Raw genomic sequence first — 26,595 nt, forward strand, 5'->3', positions numbered from 1 at the left:
CAGAGCTAGTGTATCCTTCTCTGAAAGATACTGCTTCCCTCCTTGCATTCTTTCTGGTCGTTAATAAATTAATGTCCAAAAATTAAGCAACGTGTTGAAGCTGTTCATTCCTCCCTGCCACAGGGACATTTGTGACCACCCCCAGGGTTCTCCGGAGCCCTCTCATTACTACTTTATTATTTATTAATAAATTAATATTTATTTTATTTTTTATAATTTATATATTTAATATAATTAAATTAAAATACTAATAGTAATGTATTAGATAATACATTGTTACTCAGACCTATAAATTTTAACAATTTGTTTTGCTAACTAATCTATGGCCAGGTCTACAGGTCAATTTTTATGCTGTAAATTAAAGAGTTAAATTGTATAGAGAGACCAATATTCTCTGCAATAGCACAACTTCACGCCCACTGGGAAGCAGAGATGTAACTATTTCTAAACCCATACATTTACAACGGCAATAAAAATTGTATAGGTTTTAGCCAGCCCAAAAGCTTGCCGAGATTTCTTTACAGATTTCTCTCCATTAAAATACCCATTCTGGGATGATGGAACATAGCACCAGGCTGGACCAATGACACTGTGGAGAGCACAGACTTGTCCTGCAGACAGAGTAAGTAAAAAAAATAATTTTCTTACAATTGGACTTAAAAGCTACGGGTGAAGCACCAGCCCAAGCACAGAGACCAGCAAGGCTCTTACTGATTCCGGGGGGACGAGGACCTCCCCTCAGGAATTCGCAGGCACCTTTTCAGGCATTAATCAACACCTCAGTGTAATGGTTACTGGAAAGCAGAGGGCCACAGTAAGTGTTCAGTTACTGAGGCACAGAACCACATCGCCCCTGAAGAGCTTTCATGGAAAAGCTGAAGACAGTAGGTGATGTATTTGCCAGCTGACAGCAGTCTGTGCTGAGGAACAGCCTCACTAGAAGATAGATCTTACAGGCTGACACTGGTCTGCGCTTCAAAGGAACAGCCTTTACAGTAAAGATCTACTTGATCTTTACTGTAATCTTTACTTCTTGAGTAAAGAATCCAAAAGACCCCTCCCCCGTTCACACCAGAAGGGAAAGCACTGAGTACCTGCCAGATCTGCTGGGACTCTTGACACTTACCTCCTGCCCTGTAGCAATGTCGATGGCTGTATACACAGTTCCCGAGGCCCTAGAAACAAAACAGCAGCAAAGAAATGAGAAGCAGCTTAGTCCCTGTACGCGAAAGCCAGCCCAGATAGATCTCTGCTGCCTGCAGTGTCTGTAGAACGCTTCTGTTCCCCCGGTCCTTCATCCCGCAGCGCAGCAGCCCACCAGCCCTCTGCCATGCAGGGCATCCAAGATAAGACTTATGTCCAACATGAAGAAAAAGGGCTGGTGCAAAACTCAAATGTACATACTAAATTATCTTAGTTCAAAACTTAAGGGGGGGGCGTCTGCAAAAACTGGAAAATAATATATTTAATTCTTCTCCCATTTTCTCCAGTTTTGCTTCGTTGATTTTTGGTTGGGTTTTTTCCCCTTTTGTGTGCATGCGTGTGCTTTCCCCAGGGAACGTAACATACAGTCTAGCTGCGCCTTCTCAGACCTCTTATTTGAATCTATCTGTAAAACTCGAGCAACACCACCCAGCCCTTCTGAGAACCTGAACACGTGTGACAGCCAGTCGAGGAAAGAATCTAGCCACAGCTTTCTCCGGCACGCAAGGAAACTGTTCTCCAGCCAGCCCGGCAGGTCCCAGCTAAGGCAGGTTAAAGGCAGATACTTTGTTTCACACACAAACGGAGAACTACTCAAAACAGAGAGTCCTTAAGCAGCTTCTTTGTCTGCCAAGAGCTGTCAGCAGCTCTTCCCTTAGGTGTGCCACACGCGTGAAGGACCCTTCGTGGTGTCTGTGTCTGGCTTCTGTGGCAGACACAGGTGCTGTTGCAGAGCCACCAGAACTAAGTGGCACGCTCACCTGCAGACCAGGCAGCCTGGGACTTGGTTTGCCACCTGCCTCTCGTTAGAAGAGGTTATTTCCCTGTAATGACGTGAAGGGCTGGAAAGGCCACGATCAGAGGAAATCCCTTTGGGTTTCAAACCAACTGCAGGCTTGTAAACCCTCATGGGGCTTCTTTCTGACCACAGGCTTACACTGCCAGCGCTGGCAGCGAGGCAAGGGACAGGCAGGGTGGGAATTCTGAGAGACGGGAACGTGCATCCAGCAAGTGTCCCACTGACTGAAAAAGCCATAATCGGTTTGCTCGTTTTTACGTGATCCCCCGGCTTGTTTGTTTACCTGCAGGCTGAAATATTTCTGAAGCATTTTAATTCAACAGGCACCAGAGACCGTATGTCTGTGTTGGGAACAATGTTCTCATTGGGCACGCTATGTATTCTTTTAATATAAATGCAAATACATTTTCCTATGACTAATTGTCCAGATTAATCCAATTTGTTTGCATAAAAAGCCAACACCATTTATTCAGACTTGCTAATACCGTGCTGTATCTCCTCAGCAAAGTCCTATCAGGGTTTATTTTAAAACGGGTATTTCAATTAGGATGCTTCTGGTATGCTCCAGGCCATCTGTGAAGAGTTCAGATAAAGGTGAGTAATTTAAATAAAGCTGTGAATGAATTGCAAGGGCTCTGCAATTCTGCATTACAAACTTTTACTTCTAAGCCACTATAATTTCTGATCTGTATCGAACTTTTAAAGGCTTCTGTAATATCTTAGTTTTAACGCAGTTAGGCAAGTACCAGGGCCCACAATTAGATCTGTGTCACTGTGATGCAGAGCAGTACAAGTTAAAAAAGAAAAACCAACCTGAACCCAGGCTGCTCATAGCTCCATAATAATTTGTCTTTCTCGCAAGAGCTAACACTGTTTGAGCAAACACAGCCTCTTTGTCAAGCACCAGGTAACTACATTTCCTTCGGTGTCAGCAGCATTTTCAGTCCTTAGCTGGAGAAAGATGACAAGCCAGAGACTCGGCACTGAAGCTGACCTGTTCCTCAGCACAGGCCTGCTGGCTGCCGCTCACTGCAAAGTGGCTGTACAGCCATCCCACTGTTTCTTAACTTACCAGCCGCGTGAAGCCACCAAGTGCTACGTGCCAGCCAAGTTGCTTTTCCCCAAGTAAGAAGTTGCTTTCTACCTGCAGTTCTCTGGGCAGCCACCTCTCCTGCTGCCTTGCAGTGCTCTCGTTAGCAGCTACTAAAAACCTACTGGCTTCCACCGCTGCCAGTGCCTTTGGCGTAACTGTACCCGACTCATTGCAAGGGCAGGCAGCTCAGGAGCTGGCACCTGCATCAACTAAGCACATCAGCAGCATCCAAGGCAGTGCACCTCAGCCCAGCCCTGCTGCAGACAGACACGCTAACCCCAGCCATGCAGCAGTCCGGTCCCTCCTCCTCATCCTGTTTCATTACCTTTGTGATGATTTTTTTTTTCTTTAGGGTCTTTCCCCATCACTGTAAATTGACCACCAGCATTACAGTCATGAGCTGGTTACGGCAGCACACGCGCTCCTCTGTAAGAAGGGCGTGCAATCTTCAGGCTGTACTAAAAGCTGGAGGAAATCAATCTAGATACCCTTTCAGGCCAGAAATTAGCCACTTGTCTTTCCACCAGTTGTTGAGGCACCTCTGTACAAGCTCACTCCTAGGACTGTCAAAATAAAAGATTGTGAGGGTGATGGTCATAGACTCATGGTGACAGCAATAATCTGCTTCACACACATGTTTATTCTGACTCTCACTTCTTCAGTTGACACTTATCTTAGGGGAGACTGGCACAGCTCTAAGTGTCCACCGACACTTTACGAATGACAATAAGAACCAAATCTTCGGGTAGAAAGCAAGCTGGAATCTGAGAAAGGGTTTTTACAGAATGAATGGAGCAGGAACACGGTCCCACAAGTGCCCTACCAAACAAGATACATCTGCGATAAAGCCTGCCGGAGAAAAGAGCACGAGTGTGTCTGGCTTTCCGCCGTACATGTCAGTTCTAGGTCAGCAACATGCTACCCCGAGTTCAAACCTCACAAGCAGTTCAGGCAGAGAAGTATCTCCTGATGTCAGTAAACAGCTCCTGTCATACACCGACAGCAGCGGGATCCTGGTGTTGCACAAACAGCACTAGCCCTCCTGGAATTACAACGCAGCCAAGGAAACTTGTGCCAAGCAGGGAATCCATCCGTATTTAAAATGCAAGTCAAACACCTAATTTTGATCTAATTTCTTTTGCTCTTGCCTCCTCACATAGGAAATATTTCAAATCAATCCTAATGCAAGCAAAGTTTGGTTTCAAAAGGGAATAGCTTGGTTGATTATTTTCAGTAAACGCCTACAACCTGCAGGATCCACAAGTGCTCTGCCATCAGGTAGGCAATGAAGTACTTTGTGATCCACTGCATTTGTTACTAAATTTTTGGGGTTTAACTACCTCTGCTAGAAAAGAGAGTTTATCATCCAACCTTAGGTTTCAGTTTCTAAACTATGTGGTTATAATCCTGATTACTGAGTATTTTTTTTTAAGCAAAAATATTTGAAAGAAATGTTATTGAGAACTATTATTTATCTGACAACTATCAGGTGTTAAATTGCTCTTTTAGGCAACAAAGATTTTTCTCCTTTCTGTAGTGTAGCCATATTATTTTGAAACATACAAAAATGATTCCTCATAAGAAAACAAGCAAACATGCCACACACTGGAGGGACAGTAGATCTTCCAGATCCTGCTCCCTGCTGCAGGCAAGATATTGCCAGCATGAAGTTGTCTTTGATAATGCCTTCTTACCAAAGTCGTAAATTCTGATCAATACTGAGAGACAGGAGAATCTAAACTCAGTGTCTGAACATGTCTGAAGCTCGCCCAACTTCACACCTGATATTACAACAGCAAAATACCTGGCCCATGTTTTTGTACAAGCAACTGTGATTAGACTTACCCTTGACCAATTTTTTCAAATCGAGTGTATTTCTTCTTAGGGTCTCCCACACTCACAATGCTCCCTGAAAAAAACAAAGTGAAAGATGCTCACTTAAAAACAGAGGTACCACCTTCCAGCAGGTCAGAAATGCAGCCCCATGGTCTGGGGTTGTGAACTGTTTGTAGTCAGTTGGGTAACACCCCACAGGCAGCTCTGTAGCACAGCCAGCCTCCACGAAGACTGGTTTTCTACAGTCCTTTGGAGAGTTACCTTGACAGGAAACGAAGAACATGGAGAAACATTCACAGGAGACAGATATTAGAAAAGAACAAGTACCAATGCAAGTAAGTGTTTGTTGTCTATAAACATTAATGAGAGCTGGAACAACATAGCCTTTGTTTTCTTAGGAAAAATAACTCTGTGTGATTCAACATAACGTTCAATACTTCCGAAGATGAAATGCACCTTGGGTTCTGGAATCAATTTTTATGAATACGTGCCATTTTCAGAACAGGAAGAATATTGCAAAGTGTTTCCAGAAGGGGATTTCTCAATCTCTCAGCTGTTTGCCAAAAGAAGACCTTTATGTTTTTCAAGAACAGCATCTCATGTTCTAATCAATAATTATGGGGCTCTAAGAACTATGACCCCCCGTAATTTATTACCAGGCTGAGCTCTGAAGACCTTGCTTGTGCCATTTTTAAGGACCACACTGCCTGTCTTCAACCTGACCCGGACCAGTTACTAGCATTTGACTTGCGCTCTCAACACTGCACAGATGCTGATCTTCACAAACAAGCAGGGCCACGATGGGCAACAAGAGCGATACTCCTCAGGCAGAAGCCTCACACAGGCAGCTGCACAAATGAGATGCTGATAATTTCATGGGTACAGGTGATGGGACTGAGCAGCCAGGCCAGCCGGGCTGCGCTGCAGCAGTGGGAAGGCTGGGCCAGCGGCCGGCACAGGGCATGGGACAGTCCGACTCCATCAGCCACTGTGGAGCTCATGTGCCAGTGGAAGGTGAAAATTAAAGCATGCGCTGCTTGATGGCTTCTTGCCCACTCAGAGGTGTAGGCAGTGTGAAGGGGAAGGAAAGAAAGCAGTAATCAGGACACTGTGCTTGCACGGAATGAAAGAGCCAAAAACTGATAAACTCAAAACAAATCCAAAGGAATAATTAAAAAAAAAGTATTGTTTTTTCTGGTCCGGTAGTTTCCTAGATAAAATACAAACAATGACGTTTAAGGTGATGGCTCAATGCAAATGACTTCTGAAGATTTAACTTGGAACGTACATCACAAACACGTTAAGAAGATTAGTTCAGGAGGAAAGGCTTCCAATGTTTTGCAGCATGTTTTATTTGACTGATCTGGCAATATTCCTGTATCACAAATACAAACATGTACTTATTTGTTCATCTGTGCATCCAAAACAAGAGTAGGTGATGCACCACTCACTGTAAGTAGTAACAAGCATCTCTCCCCTGTCCAGGCCATGTCTCTGGAGCAAAAGGCTTTAGCATCCAAACGGGCATCTGACTGGATGCCTAGCCAGGCATCCTGCCTGCCAGCATGGCAAGAAAACGGGGCATCAACACCATCTGGTACACTCCCTGCTACAACAACGTTGCTGGCCTTGGCAAGATCGCTAACGGGAGCTGCAGGAGAAGAGGTTTCCTTCGCCCCACAGTACACACACCGCCCCCCCCCCCGGACTCCAGTGCCCACTGCTGATGGCAGTGCGAGTGCCTGCCTGCTGGCTGAGGATGCTACAGTCTCGAGTAGCCTGAAGCTGTCCTGCCCTGCTGTGCCAGCCTGCAAGGGTTACAGTAACTGGACTGTCTGAGTCTGAGCCAAGGACATAATGCTTTCATGACCTGGTTAACTTTTCATAGTTTCGTCTCAATGAAACACATCCCGTAAGACAAAGCTTTCATTTTGCTTCTCTGTAGCGGGTCTCCACTAAAAGATAACTCTTCAGTCAAGAAGAACATGACCGGAGGACTCCGGGACTCCTTTTTAACTGACTGGAAGAAGGGATGAGAGACGAGAAAGCATACCCCCTTGCTCACACTGCTGAGCTTAACCGTCCCCCAGACAGGGATCCCCCTGAGACTCTGCAGTACCACACCAAACGCGGCCGTAATCCTGCTCTGGGCTGGGTAACAGGGAAAACGCTGTGCCGTCGGTGTCTGGCTAGGTGCTATTTTCAGCCAGTTAATGGAACCATGTATCTATCACAACAGATATCAGAAGTTCATAGAAGTTCAGAAGAAAAAGACTGCGTAATAAATATTTTGAAAAAGATTCTTCCCAATTTGGCAGAGATTTTGCAGTTCAGATTTCTGGAGTTTTCCCTCAAAACATGAGTAGCTGTTTTCACAAGTTTGTGTTTGAGGCTGGTTTCCTGTGCTTAAGCCAATGCACATCAAATATGACAGCACTAAAATCAACAAAGTCACTGGTACGTGCCTCCAGTTCAGAGAGGCACTCCCTACTCCAGACAGAAGATAAACCTATCAGCAATTTGATGTCTTTAAGCACTTTCCTTTATTGAGTCCTAAATTAAGTGGCTAAGAAAGCAGAACTGGGCCACTTCTGTTTTGTAATTACAGTGGAACATATTCGTGATTTCATTACAGACAGAATTTTGTTTGATCTTATCTCAATATTACAGGCTTTACTCCCTAGTAAAACTTGCAATGAAAGTGGCTCTAAAAAACCCCAAGTTATTTCAAACCAAAAAGAATTATGAAAGCAATCTAAAATAAAAGAGGGCAGAGGACATCTTCCAAAAGTAGCATAAAATCACTTGTGGGGGAAGTAGGCAAGATGGAGACGTCATACAAGTTAAAACAAAACAAAACAGTAAAAAAACAACCACGACATTCTTAAATATAATTACCCCAGGTCTATAACAAAAAAGCATCATCCCCTGTTTTCACATAGCTTCAAGAAAGCACAAAAAGATTTTCACTGTCCACATCACAATTTGCCCAAGGCAGACCTTCAGACCTTGCTCACTTGGTATCAAATTCTTAAGAAAGAAAAAGCATGAAAGCATGTAATATTTCAAAGATATTACACACAATAACTCAAGGGCTCAGCCCTCCATCTGGCATACGCAGAAGCGTGAAGGAACGACACGTGTACTTACGTTCACGTATGCAGGGTACCTACCGATCTCACGGCGAAAGCCTGCCTCAAACATTTAGCCTCAGCTGAAGAAGCTACAATTCCTCCCTTTACAGGCTTACATACCTGCAGGTAACTAACTGCCTGCTCTGGAGTTTATTTCAGTGTGCTCTCAGCTAAAGCTACTGAACTTACCCCTTGGACAGACCCTAACGCCACTGGCATACAGCTCCTTATAGTTCTGTCAACCTGCTGAGGGTGCAAAAAACTCTACACAGGCAGCTGAAATCTCTCAGCTAAGGAAGGCTTGAGCCTCTGCAGTCACACCAGCCATCAGTGGCGGGGCAGGTACGACAAAAAGGTTGGTGTAGCACAACAATGAGCACCGACAACCACTGTGAAGAAGCCACAGGCAGACTGCACCCCTTCACAAACAGCTGCCCCATTAAAGACGGACCATTATTGACTTTGAGATCAAACACAAGGAAGTGTAGATCAATCCACTTTCTGTCCTAACAGTTAATGGTAGACACAGAGTAAACTTCACTATGTTATGAACCTAACAATTGATTATCTGAGAACACAGCACTGCCAGCTACTACATGCCAGAAGCAGATTAAACTGGTTGTACCGCAGCATCACAAGGACTTGGTGTGTTATCCTAGAGTATGATCTGCACGGGGGGTTGGGGCCAAATGTTTCTAATAGTATTAACTGGCTGGGAAGCAGCTATGACAAAGTGCCACGTGTCTGAGGAATATACAGGGAATGTGCTGGAGGCTGGCTCCTGAGAAATGCTTGCAGTGCAGTTTTATGCTAAGACAAAAAAAGAGAGAAAAAAAAAGGATTGTTATAAAATTGCCTGTTTTTTTGTTGAAGGGGAGGACACACTGAAAACACCTCTTCCTCTCTATCCATGGTGTCAACTGATGTTTCTTCAAAGGAGTTCTCTCTGACAAAAATGTAGACTTCTAACAAAAACTAACTCAAATATATTAGCAAAACTATTAGTAGTAACAACAATCATAAAATTGGCACCAATACAATATTTGAGGCAGGAGAGCTCCTTCAGGCTGAAGGCAACAGCGTAGTGCTGTAGATGTCTACTGGTAAAAAACCAAACCAAATCAAACAAAAACAACAACAAAAAACCCAACTGAAAAAAACCAACCAAAACTCGAACACATTTCTGGAAAATAATTTGGTTCTGATGACTGGTGAGAAAGTCAGGAGTGTGAAGAGAATTTAGTAACCCTAATACTCTGTTCAATTTGTCCATCGGCACACAGGAGTTCACTAGGTCATTCACTAGGTCACGGCCTTCTGCTCAACCAGAAACAATCTCTGCTCTTGCCTTCAGCACAGAAGGAAGCTCAGGCACATCCACCCCGGTCACAGCTGCCCTCAGAGGCAGGAGGAATACCCCAAGCGTGCTCTCGCTCCCACAGTAACACTTTGTGTAGGGAGTCGTCAGTGACTGCCACTAAAGAGAGGACGACCACTTGGTACGTATAATCCCGAGGCACGCATGCGGTACTGCTTTATCACACAAGAAATGCAGAAAACATACTCAGTTTCTCTAGGATCTCCTCATCTGTCATCTTGGATTTTTTTCGCTGCCGGTCTGTGTTTCTGTACAAAGTGTTCGTGTTCGAGTTCTCAGGTTGAGGAGTGGTGGCTTCTTTAGCTGGTGCTGGTGCAGCGGCAGGTTCAATTACAGAGCGTGTGTAGATCTGTGACAAGAAATTATTTTGTGTCAGAAAGGTGCTTTGCAGAGATGCCCCTGAGATCCTATCACAAATGCAAAGCCTTAGGAAGATGCTGTCTGCCACATCCAGGGCTCTTAAAATGTTTGTGTTTGCTGTCCACTTCTCAAACGACGCAGGCAAAAATGAAAGCTAGTTTTACACAAGTTCATGGCCACTGTCATTTTCAATTTTCATTAATTTTCTGAAAGATGACTGAAACAATGAATTTACTGCGTTCTAAGGATACAGAAATAGATCTGGCCAGGGCCAGGGCCCCAGAGCCTTGTTCCTTGATGCTCATGTGTTTTCAGGGGTAACAAAATGACTCTTCAGTTGGTACGTGTCTGAATAGAAGCAGGGAGCATTTCCCTCTTCTGATCACGACTGCTGAACTGCCTTCTCACCAGTGTCCCAGCCTTCAGGGAGTGGCCACTAGGAACCGTGTTCCAGTCCTTCAGGCACCTTCTCTTTACAACACCTAGCTGCGTGGGGTTCTTCCCACCAAACTCCACTCATGTAAAAGTTGAAGGTGTAGTCTAAGCTCTTCTCCTAGCTCCTTATACAGTCTGTGGAGAGGGACAGGTACCTCCCAGGGAACAGTTTCTCCTACGTATCCTGCGAGGGCATGAACTGTGTCTGATGACCACTCTCTCCACTGATGACAGAGAGCTTACACAGATACTTCAGACACAGTTGTTCACTTTTACACCGGTGGCATTAAAAGACACAATGCTATTTCTTACCTGATACTAAGACAAACTCATGGTCCCTATTAGAATCACAGGAAACTCCTAGCTCAATGTGAAAGTTCAAACCAGATTTTTCTGCTGTCAGTGGCTTGGGTGAAACACTATGTCATGGTAGGACTCCAACCCTCAGCCTTCATCCCCAAATGGCGAGTGCTGCCCGACTAAGAAACATGCAGCTCTGAACGACATCAAATACAGCGCTAACCGAAGCTGGGACTTACTGATTTTGTATGTTCAGGCCGAGGCGCAATTACAGGTGGAGGTTCATTGTCATCTTCCTCTTCATCGTCTTCATCCTCTTCCTCAGAAACAGAGGGAGCTAGCGGGGGTTCTGATGCTGTTTTTGTGCTCTGTGGACAGACAGTAGCTTGAGTGACAGTCACCATTCCAGCATTTGGGAGGTTCGATAATCACCCACAACTTTAGTCTGCTTAGACATCAGAAACCGATCAAGATGTGCCTACAGTCCTACGAGCCTCAGTTCTAATTCACACACAGCACAACACAATTTAAAGGTTACAAATTACCACGCTGTTTTGTTAATTCATCTTGGCGTATTTCATTTTTGCTAAAAACAACTAAATCATTCCCATGCTTAGTCAATTTCTAATTTCACAAAACGTAATACTTGAATATATCACTAGAAATCACATCTAGTTGCTGGTTAATTGCTTTGGCATTGTGTCTACAGAAATGGTAACAGTTAATTAAGCTAACAGGTGTCTACTGGCTAGGTTAATTAACACACTTCGAAGTGCAAAGCCTCCTTCATCGTCTTGCTGGGAATTTGATTTTGGAGAGAAAGGCTATTTGTTTCTTTACTGTTTTACCCGCAGAATAATCATATTGCCCGCTTCCACCACACTGAATTTGCCTGTTTAGCAGCATCTTTTTCAGCACCATCCTCTTTACCTAATCGTCAGTGAACACATTGAGCTTTTCACGGTTTGCCTGTTCTTACCACAACGGTACCGCAGAGCGAGCGCAGCCCTCAGCAGCGAGGTTCAGCCTGCCGACCTGCCCGGAGCTGCCAGGCAGGCATCCTGACTGCTCCCCCAGGCTCCTGTTACTGGCAGCAGAAAATAAAAGCCACTGCCAGGGTGCAGTCACCCTTCAGGCAGACTGCAAATACAGGGCCGCCAAGGGAAGCCTGGCTGATCAGTTGTCTACATGCAAATTGAAGTCTGCAGCACAGATATTTAAAGTTAGGTGCGTCGATACCCGCCCCCCCAGTCCCAGAGGCTACTCAAAGCAGGGGGTTCTATCATGTCACAGATTTGCTGGGGAAACAAAAAATAAATGAAAAGGTGTCTTGTAAAGTGTTTGCTGCTTTAAAGCTAGCTACAAGCCATTTGGAGAACTGAAGCAAATCAAAGGCGCTATTCTACATATTCACATCTCATTTGCATTACCTTTTAAAGATAACGCAAAAATGGCACCAACTTGGTCCAGGGAGACCTAATCTTCACGCCTGTGTGTTACTGTATGGATGGCTGTGTCAGTGCCTTAAGTCACCTGTACTTGAACACACTGTCATATACACACACGCAGAGTCTGGCATTTTCTCTGAGGCTCCGTTCCATTGCCCAGCTTTTAAAGGTAGATGGTGACAGGCTACTGATCCAGCCAAAGCAGGGAACGATACATCAGACACCCTAAACACCAGTTAAAGGGCCAACTCTGCCAAGCAAGGGGTGCCCTAATGGGAAGGTGAATGTTACTTTGTCAGACATTACGTCAGATGCTTTCTATGCATCATTAGCACCTTGCTTACATGTGGCCAGAAGATGATTAAGGGAAAAATAACCAAGGGAATAATCACACTTCTGTTATGTCCAATTCTTGTAACTGTCTTTTCCATTGGGCTCCCAGCTTGGTCTGACAGCATTAAATTGTGCAGCTAGAACATATACAATGTAATGTTATTTAACACAAGACTCCCATTAAGGAGCAAAATGAAATTAAAGTCATTCCAATGACTACTTGATCCTGTCAAGAGTTGTTTTCCCTGTGCTATAACATTCAAGCAGCATCCTCTGAGTCGGTAACTTTTGAAAGCCGACATCTTGACTGTCTCACCACCTATGTCTGCCAGAACAAAATACCACAGCAGCTGCCGATGTGTCCATACCCACTGGAAAAACTATTGGGAAGACTTACTGCACTCTGGCGAACCCCAAACTTCCTTTTAAAGATTTTATTAAAGATAATGAAAGTGCATCAATTGAAAATCTGAAGTGTGAATATTCAAAGATGATTTCCATTTCATTATACACAGCCCTTGCTGTGCAATCACAAACCTAAAATTAAGTTGCTTAACACTTGAAAATAAAGGCCAAACCCCCATTCAGTCATTTTCTATTTAATGCATTAACATTAACACTAATAAACCTGGTCAACATTAATGACGCTGTCATGACTACATCTCTGGGATTGCTATGGCAATCCAGTATTAATTAGAGTGGATGATTATTTAAAACTTTCTTTCAATGGTTCCAGTGAGTTACATATCAATTATAACCTTATTTATATTCAGCTACATATTCAGCTGTACTAATGATAAATGGTAAAATTTAATAGGAGGAGATTCTTAGTTGTTAAAACTAAATTAAAATGGGCTAATTAGACAGTATTGCATATTGTTGCGAATTATGTATCACCATGGCTAAGAACAGCAAGCAATCTTCTGTCTGCAAAACCAGACTTTCACCTATCTAAGAGTCCTTAAACAGAAAATTAGAAAACAGCCAGTGATTCCTTTTCCACTGCAAAGACACTAAAACGTACTTTCTCTCTGCCTACAAGGCTGGCACTCTATCCTAAAAGGCAAAGCTCAAGCTTGCTCCACAATTCTTACACACTATGCAAGGAAAAGGTTACTTTCACACTCACCGAAGGATGGCCTTCTATGTATCCACGGGCGCTTTTATCTGCAATGTGCAAGGGAAAATTAACCAGATGCTGTTACAAAACTGCCTGTTGTGGGGAATCCCACAGAACAAGTAAATCCAAACAGATAGCATTTTTTTTTTTCACAACACCCCTCCAGCAGCAACAGGTATTTTACATAGCAAGCAAGATAACAGGACAATATACTAAGTTATTCGTCTACAGTTTCTTGTGCCTATTTTTTTGCCCTGTTTTGCCAGTAAACAAAACAAATAGAAACTTGGTCATGAAAATGCAAATTGTTCTGTAAAAGTCAATAGTTCTGTTCTGCCCAAGAGCTAAAGCAGCTTTTTTTTTTTTTTTTAAAAAAAAGAAAAATAAATTGCATGCATTGATTCTCTTTAGCTTGCTGAAAATATTTCCCCATAAAAGCTTCCCCCAAACCCCCCTTAGCTGCGGCAGTTCTACTCTGAGAGCACAGTAACAGCTCCTGAGTTCAGGAGCATACATTAACTGTTTTGAATTTTGCATTTCATCACAAAAATAAGTGCTATTTTAGGAAACATTAAGCGTCATGTTAGACAGTCAAATCTCTTCATTATGCAATTTAGAAAAAATATGCTTTCTGTCAAAATAAGCATTAGTCAATTCTGGAGATAACTGCACAGGTTTCAGGAGGACTTCTGAGAAGCTGTCCCAGTCTTCATTTTGGAAGTTGTATTAGCTGAACCAGCAACCTGAGGAAATTACAGATCCTACTGCCACATGCTATTACGCGTAGGGAACTGAATCACTGCAGGTTAAACTACAAATGCTGTCCATACCCCATTGGACAGGGACACCCCCTTATTAGCTGAAGCTGCTAACATGAGCTTTACCAAACTAATGGTATCTTAATAGTATTTCTGTTTAAAACAACTCAGTTGTCCAGGAATAGCAAAGGAACACATGGATACAAAGGCCAGATATGCCACACCTAGTAAAAACCTCTACTTACTTCCTAGGTGTCTCACCAGCCTGGCTGTGGAGTCCAGCAAAAGTAAAATAATAGGAAAAATTTGGACAGGAACACCTAAATGAGTCTCTTCCCTGAATGAGTAAGCAGCAGAGACTGCCCTGGATACCCAGCATTCCATCTTATCCTACTGGAGCAACATGTCTTGACATCACAATAGCAGCCATTCCAGAACTGTTTGCGAATTTATGCACAGTAAAAAAAACCAAACAACTTCGCCACCAGTAACATAAAACAACCCTTGAAAATTCTCCTGTATCACAAAGGATCACCAAAAATCCCCATAGTCCATAACCTGTTGCTCAAAGGATCCAAGAGCAACTCACAAAATGCACGAAACAAGTATAGCCTACACCCCACTGTGAACGCTGAGAAGGAACACGGATGCAAAGAAAGAAAAAGTAAACATGACCTTCGTTCTAAAAACAACTGACAAAGAAAAGTTGCAGTTTCAATGACATTTAGGGGACAAAAGGAGAAATATAATTCATTTCAGGACTATTCCACAAAGCGGAATTTTTTAAGGTTGCTTCTTGACCGCTTGAATGTTGAACTCTGGCCTGACGCTCCCTTTTGCGCAGTGAGATCTACTTACCTCCTGACGTAAAGCTCATATATTTCTGGTTGTTAACTGTTTCTTTGGAATCATAAAATTTGAGAACATCTAGGACAGCTTGTGGGTTCTTCTTCTGCTCCAGTTTAGTTATGTTGGAGGTCTGTAGTAGCCTGGCCCACTGCTCTGGAATGCCCTGTAGATGTCAAGTGGAAAGAACGCAGATTTAGAATATTTAACAGCTGTGGCCTCACAGATCTTTACCAAGATCCCATGCTACCTGTAAGATTACTTTTCAGAAATTTTGATTGACACCTTACGATTAAAATTAATAGCTTATACGTTAGATGCAATCATTCTCTTCTCTATCAAAATACAGAGCTAAAACCAGGATCCAACTTTAAAAAGAAAAGAAAGTTATGACTGTGATAGGAAAAAAAGTGCATGAAACTCATCTTTAAATCAACTCTGCTCTTCCATGAAATAATGATTTAAGGCTTAGCTTGTTTTCCTGGTGATTCAGTGCAGACATAACAAGACTATTCTAAATTTGTGGACAACACAGTGTATTTTAGGAGCTTTACACTGGATTTTTAATGCTTAATAACACAAACACATTTTGCTGAAATGATCGCTGCTGTCCGATTGAAAGGTAAACCCCACCCTGATACAATTCATTTTCAGCATACCAGGGAACACTGCGGGGTTAAGAATCTGCATTTAAATTCTCAAAATTGTAACACTGAGTTGTACCACTGCTGCTAAGGATGTCTCCTTTCTTGAGCTCCTGTAGCGCTGTAGGTTCTCTACTGTAAATATGCAGAAACCAGGGACTCCAAAAACAGGCTGAGAGTGCCAAAGCCTTGGATGAATTCTAGGACATCTTATGAGTGAGGGTGGCATTTGAAAATTGATCCAATTGCTGAAAGCCGCAACTCTGCATTGAAATTGTATCGGTGAAAAATTGCTTTAAATATCCAGTATAATTTCCTAAATCTGAAAGCCTGTAATTTTCCCCATTTACTGCACAGCCAACATCTATCAGCGAATTCTAGGGCTTACTGAATGAAAAGCTACACCTGAAGTACATTTACACTTCGCCTTGGCGCCACCCCAATCTAGGTAAACACTTAAATACAGCTTCTGCCTAAGAAGTTCTCCACAAAACAATGTGTGACATGGGCCTCCAAAGTTTAGGATTAATGAAAAAAAAGTGGGATAAGCCAAGCAACAAATCTACTGCACACACATCAACCTGCTGCTGCAGTGCTATGACATCTCAAAGAAGCATTTTGATGCAAGATTCTTTTGGGCCTGTGACGCACCTCTGGGAGCTTCCCTGTGCACATCTGTGAGCCATAGAGATCTGGCTGTAATGGACGTAAATAAAGAAAGAAAAGAAAGTTAAAACAGGATGTGGGACAACTTAGAAGGTGGTAGGAAGAAACCAATGGGCCAAAATGGGGAAGTCCCATCTAAAATGGGAGTTACAAGGTAGATACCAAACAGATTAGGTGGTGGACAGGCTACAGGAAGGCAGGCTTAGGAAAACGGAAAAATCACAACTGTTCCAAAGTTTGGAAGCATCATTCCCCCTCCTCTCTTTTATAAATCAGTTTTTCTTTCCCTCATAAAAATACATTACTGAGGAAAAATTACCCATGATTTCTTTTCTTCATTAAAAAAGAAGAAGTTATAATAGAGAAAGATCCGGGCTTTTGCTATTTGTCTAGTTTTGAAAGCCAGGTCAGCATTTTTGAATGGCTCTACACCAGGTTTTTTCCAATGGTTCTCCAGCCCTGAGATCACAATTGGCCAGTGCCCGAGTCAAAGTGCAGTGGAAAAAGCAGCTGGTCCAACTCGGTTTTCACACTGGGAGGTCGTGTATTGTCGTAACAGAAACAATCTATGTGTGACTGAAAATCAGGCCAATTCTAAAGAAATGCTTGATTCGATTAACAGTGTGCAACTTCTTCACATCTATAGCCAAAACTTTCTCCCACTTGCTAATGTCAGAATCTTGAAACTTTAAAAGTTTGGTGGGTGACCACATTTCCTTCTAGACTAGGGATCAGGAAACTCTTTCAAAAACGCATGCCTTACAAAACGCACTCCCCAAAGCCCTGCAAACCACGCTTCTTCCTCCATTCAGAAAATGCAACTGTTTCTTCAAAATAAATCAACATAAAGCTCTAGCAGCATGCTCCCACCCAACAGTTTCCAACCAATTCCACTTTGAGCTTTAAAAGCCCTACTTCTTAGCGAATGCGGTTGCTCCAAGCACAGTGAAATGGAGATACAACGTATTTCATGAGCAACAACACAGCTTGGTGCTCAAGCCTGAAAGCCAGATACTCAGGAGACCATGCAACTGACTGGAGATGCAACTAACAGCAACCAGGTAATGCATCTGGGGGGTGACTGGGGGTGTCAGAAAATGGCCCAATGCAATGCACATAACCAGTGGAGCAGACGCTACTGGCATGACAACTGTAATAATCTGAAACAAAAAAACCAAACCCCATATATATTTGCACATTTATTGGACATTCCCATGGCACTTCCAAACTTTTGAAAGAGACAGACGGTGTGATCACTAGACAGTGGGAATATTTTTACATGATATGGCAAGTGGCAGTCCCTTCAGCAGGACACACTTACCACATGGCTACCCAGCTGATACGTGGGTTGTATCCAGGTTGGGACAAATCAAACATGCCTCATGTAACGTAACGCATCTAGGGTTAGTTGGGAGCTGATAGCTAGTTCTTAATGGTACAAAAATCCCCTTGCTTTGACATTTCACTCCACTAAGGACTACAGTGTTAAGTCCTACCCTGGCAAGCTGCATGGAGGACGACACCTGTCCCTCTGGTTTGTTTCAAATTGGTTAGCGCCTTCTCAAACCACAGCACTGCACTTCCACACTGTAGGAACAAGTATTATTGTAGAAATATTGTGCAATTGTAAAACAGCAGCCGTCTAATGTCCACTGTTTTGAAAGGGAGAAGGATATTAAGAAAAAATTGTGCTATAGCAATAAAGGTGGACATCTTTAGCCACGCACAATCGTTTTGTTCTATAAAAGTCCAGGACCTGTGCTGCTGGCATCTGACACACACCCCCACAAAAAAATCTCTGATGCTAGAGACTGTTTTGACACACCGGATGATAATAATAACATTCAAATCAATCCAAACCGTGATCTCTGAAGTACTGATAGAGAGTGCTTGTGCTTAGAACTGAAGTGTGTTAACCTCGACATCCCTCCTTTTTGTTCCAGCTGGCAGGGACGTGAAACTAACTGGGATCCTCACCACCAGTTAGTCTACGAGAGACCACGATTGTGACCCATCGCATTTGCATTGAGCCAGAAGGAAAAAGTCTGAAGCACAGGGTAGAAATAAAGGCAGAAGGCTGAAAGGAAGAACAAATATAGAATAAGAACAACTGAACATTCAGTGGGGAGAACAGTGAAATGAAGAAGGAAGGAAAGAAAAGCTAGACAAGAAGAAGGGATGCAAACACAAAAGGGAGAAAACGAAAGCAGAAAGTAACAGAATGTATAATATGATACCAAGGCAAAGAGAATGGCACTGAAGATTAATCTGAACAATAAAGTGACTACAGGGGGTGGGGGTGGGGTGGGGGAAGAGGAAAACCAGGATAGATAGTAGGGAAAACACAATTCTGAAAGCTTTATGTTAAGTTTCTGATGAAAAATGACCACATCCGGGCTTTTAAAACGAGCATTTAATCAAGCCCTAGGGTTTGGCACAGAAATTTTGAAGTAAGATTTTGTAAGCGACATCTATTTTAAAAAGGCTAATTAAGTAATCCACATATTTTCAATGTAGCTGTATTTCCTAATTACTAAGGATAATTCAATTTCACTACTCTTTTGAAGACATGCTTTCATTAAATGTGTGGTTTTTTCTTCTATTGTTATTGTTGTTATTGCTATTGCTACTGTAGCATACAGAAAGTTTCCAGCTTCAAGAAATGTTTCTGAGGAGCAAAGGGAGCAATCAAAGTAGGAAGTGATGAAGAGATCACACTTAGGGCTCACACTCGGAAAATTAACCATCCTTTGCCCAGGCAAATGATTTGTCCCATCCTGTTTGGTGTATGCAGCCAGTCAGTACTAGCACACTTTACCATTTGACACATGGTGATAACACAGTCTGACCACTTAGCTCACAGGGTACTACTGATGGTACAGAGTTGCTAATGCTTCCTCTCACCTCCACAGCTCAACCAAACGTAAGCTTACGGCCATCTTAGAGTTAAGGATTAATGGTTTCAGCACCTAACTAGTAGTCTGAGAGAAAATGCTTTGAAGCCCCCTGCACACTTCAAGGAGCTTCCATCAGACTCATTTTTCCCAACACTTCATACGCTTTGTCATGATATAAGTAGAAAAAGCTGACTACTATTTTATTGATACATAAAGGCTAGGAACTGTCTGGTCACCTAGTCTATGGACGTATCTTGAAGGACATTAAATTAAAACGAATGGACTTCCACAATGCTGCCTCTTTCTGGGTGTCTCCAAGGGCTGTCTGCAGAGCAGCTGGACTTTGTGCTTTGGGTCTGACTGTCCATAGCAAGACATATATTATGTACATGTGTGAGGGTTTTTTATGCTTTTCCAAAGACACTGAATAACCAAGCCCTGTAGCAGCTTGTGTGACTGGTAAAAGCATACACCTACATTCTTCCAAGATTTCATTTTCCACAGACACTCTGCTGACAATCCTTGGAGAAAAAAAAAGCAGCCTGAATCAGAAGTAAAACACCCCAAACCCTAAGCCCAGCAAATAAAAGTCTCTTTCTTCACAGCCTGACTGCTGTCATCTGACGTTTCTGGCAACAGGAGGCTATTTGACCATCAAGAAACTAGAATCTCTGGTAAGCACACAATTCAGCAGTTACTTACTGTGAATTCTCCAGTGACGGCATCAAATCCCACATGAATGGTATGTTCGAAGTCTGAAGGAAGAGATATCTCAGGACGTTCTTTCTCTTTCTTCTTGTTGGCTAGAGGCAAAACGTTAACACGCACTTATTCTCTGCACAGCTTTTCATTCAAAAATTTTCACAATCAGGTGTTCGCAAAATAGCATTTCAGAAGCAGAAAATCATTAACGCCCATCTTACTTGACAAACAGACACAAACTAATACACCACCAGCCTAACTGTCGAGCCCTGTGGGGGAAGGTCTGGAGCATCTAGGTGTCATTTCATTTTGTGTTTCTTCCAATCGAGTGTCACAGCTGCCAAAGCAAGCTGTTCATGAAGTAGCCTTCTTAGGCTATCTCTAACCAGTACGATTGCTATTAGCAGTTCTTTTTTTCGTCACTTTTTCCATATCTAGCAACTGACTCGTGTTTGACTTTGCTCTGTGGGTTCCTGCAGAAGCACCCCAGGACATGCAGGTGCACGCCTGTGTGCATGTGTGTCTTTCCTCCACACACTTTGGACCTAGTGTCAAACTCAGCCAAATCAGAGATAAGTTTCTTAACATAACCAGGTTCCTACAAGTTCCGTGAAAACAGGCTGCTCAGGAGAAGACACCTTTCTGAGTAAAAGGCTGAAGAAGCAGCAGCTCTGTATTAGAAACCACAGAATCTGCACAGCAAAAAATGCCATTGGAAAAGCTTCATCTGAGCTCACAACTAAGACAAATAACCATAACACCCAAACTTCATTAGTTTCCAGGAATTCCTTGGTTTTAAATCACTCCACCAGTACTCACAGAGTGTGGAGTACCTTACTGAAGGACAGACTTGGAGTCAGTCGATCTGCATATGTTTCTTATCTCCCTTGTATTATAACACCTTTTTAAAGTAACATCCCTCGGGTCATCCATCTCCTGTGCTTTTTACTATCAACAAATCTCACTTCAGCCCAGTTTTATTGACCCTGATAAAGAGTGAGTGGAATAAAGGCTGTGAGAAGCTGCCTTCACTCTGGTGCATCAAGAATCCATGTTCAAGCGAGATTTCTCTGAAAAATGGTGACAATAATGCCAATTCTGGACAACTCCCAAACACCCAGATAAACACAGCATAAACCCACATTCAAACATCTCTCTGGCAGGTACCTGAAATATTTGGCTTCCCTGGAGAACCAGCATGCTCCAAGACTAACTACCACATGGTTGAATAATACAGTACAGAGTTATTTATAGCATCTTCTCTAGTGCCAGTGGTACACCTGGAACAGCCCAGAGGGCAACTGCCATTCCACCAAATACATTTGTCATTTCAATGGAAAAATGCTAAATGATTGGAACAGAACAAATGTTACAGTGCCCACGTGCAGTATGCGGAAGTTATTAACGCTAACTCAGGAAATAAGACATGCATAAAGTGCTCATGTAGGATACAAAAAGGTCACACCACGTCACATCTTTAAAGGAAGTGCTCTGCTCCCCAGCATCCCACCTCTCTCTGCTGCCCTTCTCGCCCATTTAATGCGTGTCTGGTTTACATACCCTCACCATGGTCCTGAGCAGGCTGGCTCTATAGACGTGATGTGACGCGACTTCACGCCAGCAGTTGTGAAAAGCCCAGAGATACACAAAAGGTTTATGCTGCGCCTATCACCACGATACTCTGTATCAGGATCTCTAAAGGCCAGCGGATCACCATACATTAACGGGAATATGAAAACGAACACACACGCCATAATTATGCATCAACAGGAGAGAAAGGAGCAGTTTGTTCAGGTCCTGTACTCCCTCAGTGCAGCACCAGTGACAGTCATGCTATGCACATCAAAAACAGATGAAGACAAGCCTGCACGTGTCTTATTTCACGCAAGCAAGCATCCCCTTCTACCAGTATCAACCAGGATGGAGCTTTGCTGAATTTATCTTCTGGCACATAAGCCTTCTAACATAAAGCACTACTATGCTCACAGACTTTTAATTAACATCTTCCTTTGGTGTTTTAGTATTACGTTTGCCAGCTTCCTAACTTTACCTAGGGGTCTCATCCAAAGGCTGAACCCTGTATCAGCACCCCTCCCGCCCAGGGTCTGTCTTTGCTCACAGATAGCTCCACAAGGCCTCCCTTTGCACATATTTCTTACTCTGCCTCCCAGCCTCCTTTAGTTGGAAGATGTGCTGCTCCTCATAATTATAGTCTAGAGGATTTTGGATGTTTTTAATCCTTTCTCTGCATTGTTGCATTTATCCTCATTAAATAATTCACTGTCACCTTTTGTCTGTACTGCACACCCCTGCACAATGTTAATTGATGAATTATTTTCATTTAGCATTCAGTAAAGATGGCAGCAATATATCAAATACAAATGCAAATGCTCTCCCCCTTCTTTTATCTCTAAGATTATGTTGTTCAGCTTTCAGGATAGATGTTGCCAGTTACAGGATGTCACCCCCGTTCAGCACATATAGCTTTCTATTGCAGACAACAAAACTGGCTTCTCCTACCTCATCGTTTCCAAGCATATGCAGTGAAAATTAGATTTAAAGGATCATCAAACTCAGTTTAAAGCAACAGCCAAATCTAAAAGCAAAATAAGGCATTACAGAAAACATTCTATCAAAAGCAGCACTTGTCCATTTTAGGCCTCTTCTGCTGGAGGACAAGCGTTCCAGCTCATTCCCCAAGATCTGGCACATCTGCTTCAGGGACCTCTGCCTACCAGACTGCAGGTATAAACCTATGGTCCAAATGCTGATAAACTATGAACTAAATACAGAATTAAACATCTCCTTGCAACACCCTTGCCCCTCTCCCGTCTGAAAGCTTTGACACTTCTCCCTGTGCCCTGCAACTCAAATCACTTCTATTTCACATAAGTTGGCAAAATGATATGAAAAGGCACGACTGACTTGAAGCAGCGACTGACTGGATTTGAGGGTTTTATCCTGGACATTCCTATTTGATTTTCTTATAAATGCCCCTCGCAATACACTCCTGCTGCACAGCAGTTAGCCATGAGGGTCACCCACACCACCTCAGCAGCAATTACAGATTAAAAGACTCCAAGGAAAGAGTGTTTGGTCTCACGCAGTCTGCATCACCATCATCATTATTATGTTAACAAAGCAGTTGTTTGGGAGCAAAATGTGACCCAGCTAACTGATAGCTTTTCTCCAAAGAAGAAGGAAGGGTTTGACCTCACGCTTATGCCCTCCTGTTTGCTTGCCTCCTCATCACATTCTGCTCTTTCCTCCATCCCTTCTCCCACTGTCCCTCCCAGCATCCTTCCTGCCCTGCTCCTCCTGTCCTACTGCAGCAGCCTTGTCCTTTTCTTTCTCCTCCATTAATCTTAACCCACTGGGTTTCTCTCCTTCCCTCTTCTCTTGTTTTTCTGTACAGGAGGCAATCAGATGAGTGAAGGTCAGATGCCGCTCCCATCTGCAGCTAAGTTTAGAGCAGCTTCCGTGGAAGTACCATTATTCACCCAGAAATCTTGACAAGGATGTACCCTCTCAAGCTGAAAGGGGCATCGGAGCTGTGGTGGGCCCTCCCCTCGCGTTGCTTTAGGTTGAATGCTCTACAGTGCCTTCATGGAGCCACCAGCTCACACACAGTATTAATTTATTTCATAGCACAGCAATTACAGGCGGTTTAATGAAAGAAGAACAAGGCTGTATCAAACAACCAGAAGGATGCAAGTAATTTCTTTCTGCTCTCAATTCTCCTGAGGTAACAAGCGCTGCTGAAAGGAAACACTAACGCTATGAACTCCACCACAGTTCCCATCACCATCATCAGCTCTGAGGAAGGAAGGCCAATTTCACAGCTTCAGCCTCAGCTATGGGGGAACAGGTTCAGCTCCTTGTTCCACACAGACTGCCCACATGACACCGGAAACGTATGTCAGCTGCCTGCCTTGGCTTCCTGCCCCCAGGAAATGGGGTACTTCATCCCAGAGACAAGGCTGAGAGGAGCTATACCAAGGACAGCCAGGAGGTCAGGTGCTATGGGAAGGAGCAAGACACTAATGCCTAAGTGGCTTGTTTCAACTGCAGAAGCACAGATAGGTCCCAGAGAGTCATCACAGCTTACCAAAACAGGGTTTTAAACAAAGAAGTGCTCAAACCCTAACTGAAACCTCTACATTCCAACAGGAGAGTGACTACGAAAGATTCCTGTTCCCTGAGCACAGCAGTCCCAGCATGCACCATTGCCATGGAGAGAACACACCGCAGCATATCCGTCCTTGCATCCCTCCTGTCTGGCAAGCAAGTGAAAGACAAAGTTCCTGCAGGTTCAGACAGAAACACTCTGTCATGGTGTTTTCTTCATACTCTGTTCGCTAGTACCAGTGGTGGACTATTAATATAAAGTTGTGAGATGCTGCAAGCACTGCACCAGCCCAGAGCAGCCACATCAATCATCTTCAGCTTTATAAGCAGGACTCTCAAAAATGTGTCACAGTCTGTGAAGCACGTACAGGCCAGCTGATACTCTGACCCACAAACCAACCCTGAGATGAAGTGACCTGAAGGGGCTTGGCCAGCCAAGCTAAACTTCCTCCATTTATTATTCCACCCAACAAAGACCAAGCTGTAACCCTTAGCTTACCTTGCCTCACAGTCACATTTAAAATCATGGTACTTGTATGTTTCTTAAGATTGCTCTGACTGGTGTTAATTACATTTTTTATGTCACTGATCATTTCCAGGAGGGGTTGTTTCTGGATCTCCCCGTTTCTGCATGCACTTCACGCTGCACCTCCTACCGAAGAAACGTTCCCTCAGAGAGGCGTGATACCATCCTGCTGGCAGCCAGGGAAGAACTGACCCAAATCCTCCCAGGAATTAAACAAGCAGGGAGAGATTTTACTTTTGGCCTTTAAAAAGAATCAACTGAAAATTAGTTTTGCTCTGAGAAGGGGACATTTTGGGAAGCACTCTGCAGAGCAACCTTAGGCCAGGTCTGCCTGAGGAACGGGCCCATCCAGCCACAGCCTTCGCATGAGAGGAAGCATCAGGACTGCACCTGACCAGGGGAGGAATGGGGCTGGAATTGTGCCTCCTGCTGCCAGTGAGGAGTTCAGAATGCCAGACCCACCTCCAGCTGCTCCCGTGACCCATGGAAGAGGCTCACGAGCAGTGCCGGTGAGCTGGAGCTGCAAGGGAATGACCGCAGTTCCTTAGTTCTGAGCTCCACTTGGAGGAACAGTGACACACATTGAAGGCAGAATCCCCCTTAAAATGCAGCTGGATTTCATGCTGCTGGTCACAACCCTCTGAGCCCAGCATTTCAGCCAGTTTTCAGTCCACCTCGCTGTCAGCTTATCCAGATGGTACTTCATCGGTTTGACTGTGAGGATGCTATGGGAAGGTGCATTGAACTCCTTACTAAAGTAGGAACAACACGCTGCACTCCACCACCAAGCCTGTCATCTCGTGGTAGGAGGCTGTCAGTATGCCTCAGCATATACTCCCCTTCGTAAAGCTGTGCTGACTATTCCCAAACACATTCTTATCCTTCATGTGTGTGGAAATGGTTTCCACGAGGACTTGCTCCACTAGTTTCCCAAGGACCAAGGTGAGACTAACTGGCCCACAGTTCCCCAGATCCTCCTTCTTAAAGACAGAAGTGACATTTGCTGTCTTACAGACACCAGAAACATCCCCCAGTCACCATAACTTTTCAAAGATAATCAAGAGTGGCCTTGCAAAGACATCAGCTCCCTCAGCACTTGTGGGTGAAGCCCACCAGTTCCTACCGCATTACAAAAAAGATCTCTTCCCTGAATTCTGTAAATACACTAACTCAAACCAACTCCCTTCTGCACATGCATTTCAAAGAATGGGAACTGAAATGCTGTTTCCTGTACATTTAAAAGACTCTTGCTGTAACCACACCTAGCAGGTTTTAAACCAAGCCAATTCTGCATCCACTCTCACTGCAAAAGCAAAAAGCAAGAGCCTTGTTCCTGTTCCTGGAATGTAAGTGCATTTAAAACAACCCCCAGAGTGTCAGGCATGTTGCCTTTCATTTCTGCAAAGGTATTTTCAAAAGTACACCACCTCATCTCTGCTTTTACTGCAAATGCAAAGCAAAATCCAAAGGAAAGGATTCCCCAGCTCAACTATAAAGTTATTTTTAAAAGGCAAGTCCCACAATGTGTGCACGTTTTACTGGCTTTTCCAAGACAGCAAAGTAACTGACTGAACACCTCCTCCTCTTCTGAAACATGTTACTAGAGTATTTGGCACAGAAGGCTTTGGAAGGACTTTACCAGATTCTGCAGCTGAAACAGAAAGAAAACAGCGGCAGGAAGACGGCCACGACCAACCAACAGAAAGCAAACAGAGACGTAGCCACCCATTCACACTGCTGATACTTTACTTTTATCCCCTCCTCCTGGGAAGATGGAGCGAAGCCTGGCTTTCTTGTTCTTCTCCTCAGGGGCCATGGGGAGCGGTTTTGAACTGTGGTTTAGTGCTGAAGAATCGCGATTGTTGCTGTTCATTCTCAACGGTGGGGCTGGAGGTTTCTCTTCAATATCCAGACTATCGGACATCTTCAGCAGCCCTCACAGCCTCCTGCAAAAGCAGAACAGAAAGCATGCCTGTCAAGTAAGGATGC

At 43.6% G+C, this 26,595-nt stretch overlaps 1 protein-coding gene across 4 annotated transcripts in view; it reads right to left on the reverse strand.

Moving 5' to 3' along the window:
* The window catches only part of PAK3 (p21 (RAC1) activated kinase 3), a 198,879-nt gene that overhangs the window by 11,711 nt on the left and 160,573 nt on the right, over positions 1-26,595 (reverse strand). For all 4 annotated transcript variants that reach the window (XM_055727253.1, XM_055727254.1, XM_055727252.1 and 1 more), the window contains exons 2-9: positions 26,356-26,552; positions 19,953-20,053; positions 15,056-15,209; positions 13,449-13,486; positions 10,778-10,906; positions 9,630-9,792; positions 4,941-5,004; positions 1,127-1,175 (exon numbers count right to left, since the gene is read on the reverse strand). In XM_055727253.1, coding sequence (XP_055583228.1) covers positions 1,127-1,175; positions 4,941-5,004; positions 9,630-9,792; positions 10,778-10,906; positions 13,449-13,486; positions 15,056-15,209; positions 19,953-20,053; positions 26,356-26,530 — 873 coding nt within the window. In that variant the 5' untranslated portion in view covers positions 26,531-26,552. The remainder of the gene's footprint in view (positions 1-1,126; positions 1,176-4,940; positions 5,005-9,629; positions 9,793-10,777; positions 10,907-13,448; positions 13,487-15,055; positions 15,210-19,952; positions 20,054-26,355; positions 26,553-26,595) is intronic.

This window comes from Falco cherrug, chromosome 15 (assembly GCF_023634085.1).
Source record: "Falco cherrug isolate bFalChe1 chromosome 15, bFalChe1.pri, whole genome shotgun sequence".
NCBI classification, from domain to species: domain Eukaryota; kingdom Metazoa; phylum Chordata; class Aves; order Falconiformes; family Falconidae; genus Falco; species Falco cherrug.